The sequence below is a fragment of the Amphimedon queenslandica genome, unplaced genomic scaffold (assembly GCF_000090795.2).
Source record: "Amphimedon queenslandica unplaced genomic scaffold, v1.1 AMPQUscaffold_8664_Cont19395, whole genome shotgun sequence".
Classification (NCBI taxonomy): domain Eukaryota; kingdom Metazoa; phylum Porifera; class Demospongiae; order Haplosclerida; family Niphatidae; genus Amphimedon; species Amphimedon queenslandica.
In genome coordinates this window covers 1-2,706 of record NW_003551062.1, presented here as the reverse complement: position 1 = coordinate 2,706, position 2,706 = coordinate 1, and the positions used below count along the sequence as shown (strand labels likewise).

Genomic DNA, 2,706 nt, shown 5'->3' with positions numbered 1-2,706 from the left:
ATGTTTAAATGGCATCAATGGCTTACTTGTCAACCCAATACAGACTAGTATGAGCCCTAATAACAGAGCTGAAGCCATCATCATCCCAGCAGTGACTGAACTGAACTGAAAGCACAATCATTTCATTATATATTCACAACAAATACTAAACCTGCTTCATACTTGTACTTATAACATATCAATATTACTATACAGTTTAATCGTTGGTATGCAATACACAGCTAGTTAATGTAATAATTTTTTTAAATTATACATGTTCTGATAATAGTTAAAATCTTGTATATGAGCTCTTGGATGTAGCAATGGAATAGTTTTCATGTTACAATTAGTGAAGGACATGTAGCATTTATTAGTTTAATAAGAATAGCTAAAATTAATAAAATAAAATAATTTATATAGATTTAGCTATATCTGTCTTTGATATCTTTTACAGCAAATTGCTACTAATATTATAATTAATACAGCTGTAAATATGATAACTGCAATGACAATTGCTGCAATTTCTCCTTGGCTTAAGCCACCATTTCCATTATTTCTTGGTGGTTGACATTGATATTCAGTAGTCATTGTATAATTATCTATATAAAACACTCAATACGTAAACTATTACACACACAACATACTTTGCTTTCCTGTGCTGAAATTATTCATTGGTGTAATTATAAAAAGATAGGTCTCATCGTATTTTAATGATCCATTCCATTCTAATTTATTATAATTAGTTATATTATATGATTTAGCACTGGAGTTGTATGCAGATATACATATGCTATAGTGCTGTAGACTTGGATGCTTTAACCCTGTATGATCTGGTTTTGCCTAATATACACCATGAATGAGTCTAAATTTATGGCATATTCTTTATTTTACCAGTATTATATTCAGTGTAATATCAACACAGCAACTATTATTCTCACAAGTAGATTTGTTATTTATTTCAATACTCATCACTTCAATAGGAGCTACAAATCAAAATCAAATGCATGTTATTAATTTATACATATTATCCCTACCAAGTGTGAATGGTTCACTGATGTTACTTTGCTGTCCATTCCACCCTCTAACAGTGTATGCATAGGTTTCTGTTGTGTTTAGTTCATTTGAGTTTATAAGTAAGGCTGTCTTGTTAATATAATAGGTCAATACACCGGTTGATGTACTATCATAAATGGTCACATTATACTCAGTAGAAGTACAGTTATTCTCAGTGTCCTCCCATTCTAAAGTAACTCCACTTGCATTGAAGGTTGTTGTTAAGTTTGTTGGAGCTTTTGCATTATAACCTATTGAAGGATAATTTACTTTTAAAACTACTTCAATTCTTACCTGAATCTGTGATATTTGTAGTTCTATTGTCATTTACATTTCCATTTTTGCACACAACATTAATGCTCTCAGATGCATTCAAATGAAAAGTGAGCCTTGAGCTATTATCAGACTCATTATAAGTGAAGTTGTATCCATATTCTTTAAAAGAATTATGAAATATATTCAAATTTACTTTCGTGACAGGTATCCAGCTCTGATTGCAGGATCCTAGTACTCTATAACTGATGGTCCAGTCTATTGCTCCAGTATTTGTTGTACAGTTACACTCCACTGTATCTCTAGCACACACACTTCCATTAGTACATTGAAAGTGTGTCACAATACCACCTACACAATCATAATTATACCTGAAAATGTTCAAATGGCATCAATGGCTTACTTGTCAACCCAATACAGACTAGTATGAGTCCTAGTAACAGAGCTGAAGCCATCATCACTCCACACAATTGAATTGAACTGAAAACAGCACAAACAATCACTCCAGTATATAGCACAAACAATGACCTTAGTATATTCATATCCATAAGGGACAGATCAGATTCCTGGTCACATACCCACCCATCCCATTCATTGTGTATTCATTCCTAACATAACTGTGACGTGATATCATGTAATCAATTCGCCCAACCAGCAATCTCTTTAAGAATGTTTTTCACTCTCTTGATGTACAAAAATATGTCACTATTTATACCAAACAAACATGTATGAATCAAAAACAGTAATGCATGAATAATTTCAACATACATAAAACCATTCAGAGGCTGAGGTGAAATAGGGTTCACACATAGCACAGTAAAATTCAGTCACATTACTACCTAAATTTACAAAATCCTCTACAATCATGATGTTACTTGAAATGGCATCAGACCCTTACTGCACAAAGTAGTATGAGTTCTAATAACAGAACAAAGCCTGTTAACATTCCAAATCACTAAAATACATATCCACAACACATTCCTGTTCATATTCTGACCCATTCATTTTATATGCATGCTGTGGAATTTGAATTAAAGCATTTGTAGTACCTGAGTCTTCAGATATATAGCAATGAGAGATGCTTTTGCCTATACATGTTAGAACATGTATTGCAAATATAAGTTGACAGTATCATTTTAATTCAAATATTGTAAATTTTCTTTAAAGGATAAATTGCTTCATAAGTATAATATTTGTCAATTTATTTAGTACCATACTAATGATTGTATTAATTTTCCTAAAAGTTTACTGCATAAATAGCATATTATACGAGTAACTATAACTAAAATTATGACTAAAGTTATTGCTATTGCTGTGGTTACTCCTAGTATGAGCCATATTCCTCCTCCTCCATTATTTCCTGATGATTGACATTGATATTGAGAAGTCATTATATCATAC

The 2,706-nt window shown here is 31.6% G+C and overlaps 1 protein-coding gene across 1 annotated transcript; it reads right to left on the bottom strand.

Moving 5' to 3' along the window:
• Nucleotides 1-325: 325 nt before the first annotated feature.
• On the bottom strand, nt 326-2,698 carry LOC109591228 (uncharacterized). Its single transcript, XM_020006999.1, has 6 exons — nt 1,709-2,698; nt 1,327-1,656; nt 1,014-1,283; nt 871-962; nt 624-819; nt 326-578 (listed from the first exon to the last, which is right to left on the bottom strand). The coding sequence occupies exons 1-6, from the start codon at nt 1,851-1,853 to the stop codon at nt 406-408; spliced, it is 1,206 nt and encodes a 401-aa protein (XP_019862558.1). The 5' UTR covers nt 1,854-2,698; the 3' UTR covers nt 326-405.
• Between the last annotated feature and the right edge of the window lie 8 nt (nt 2,699-2,706).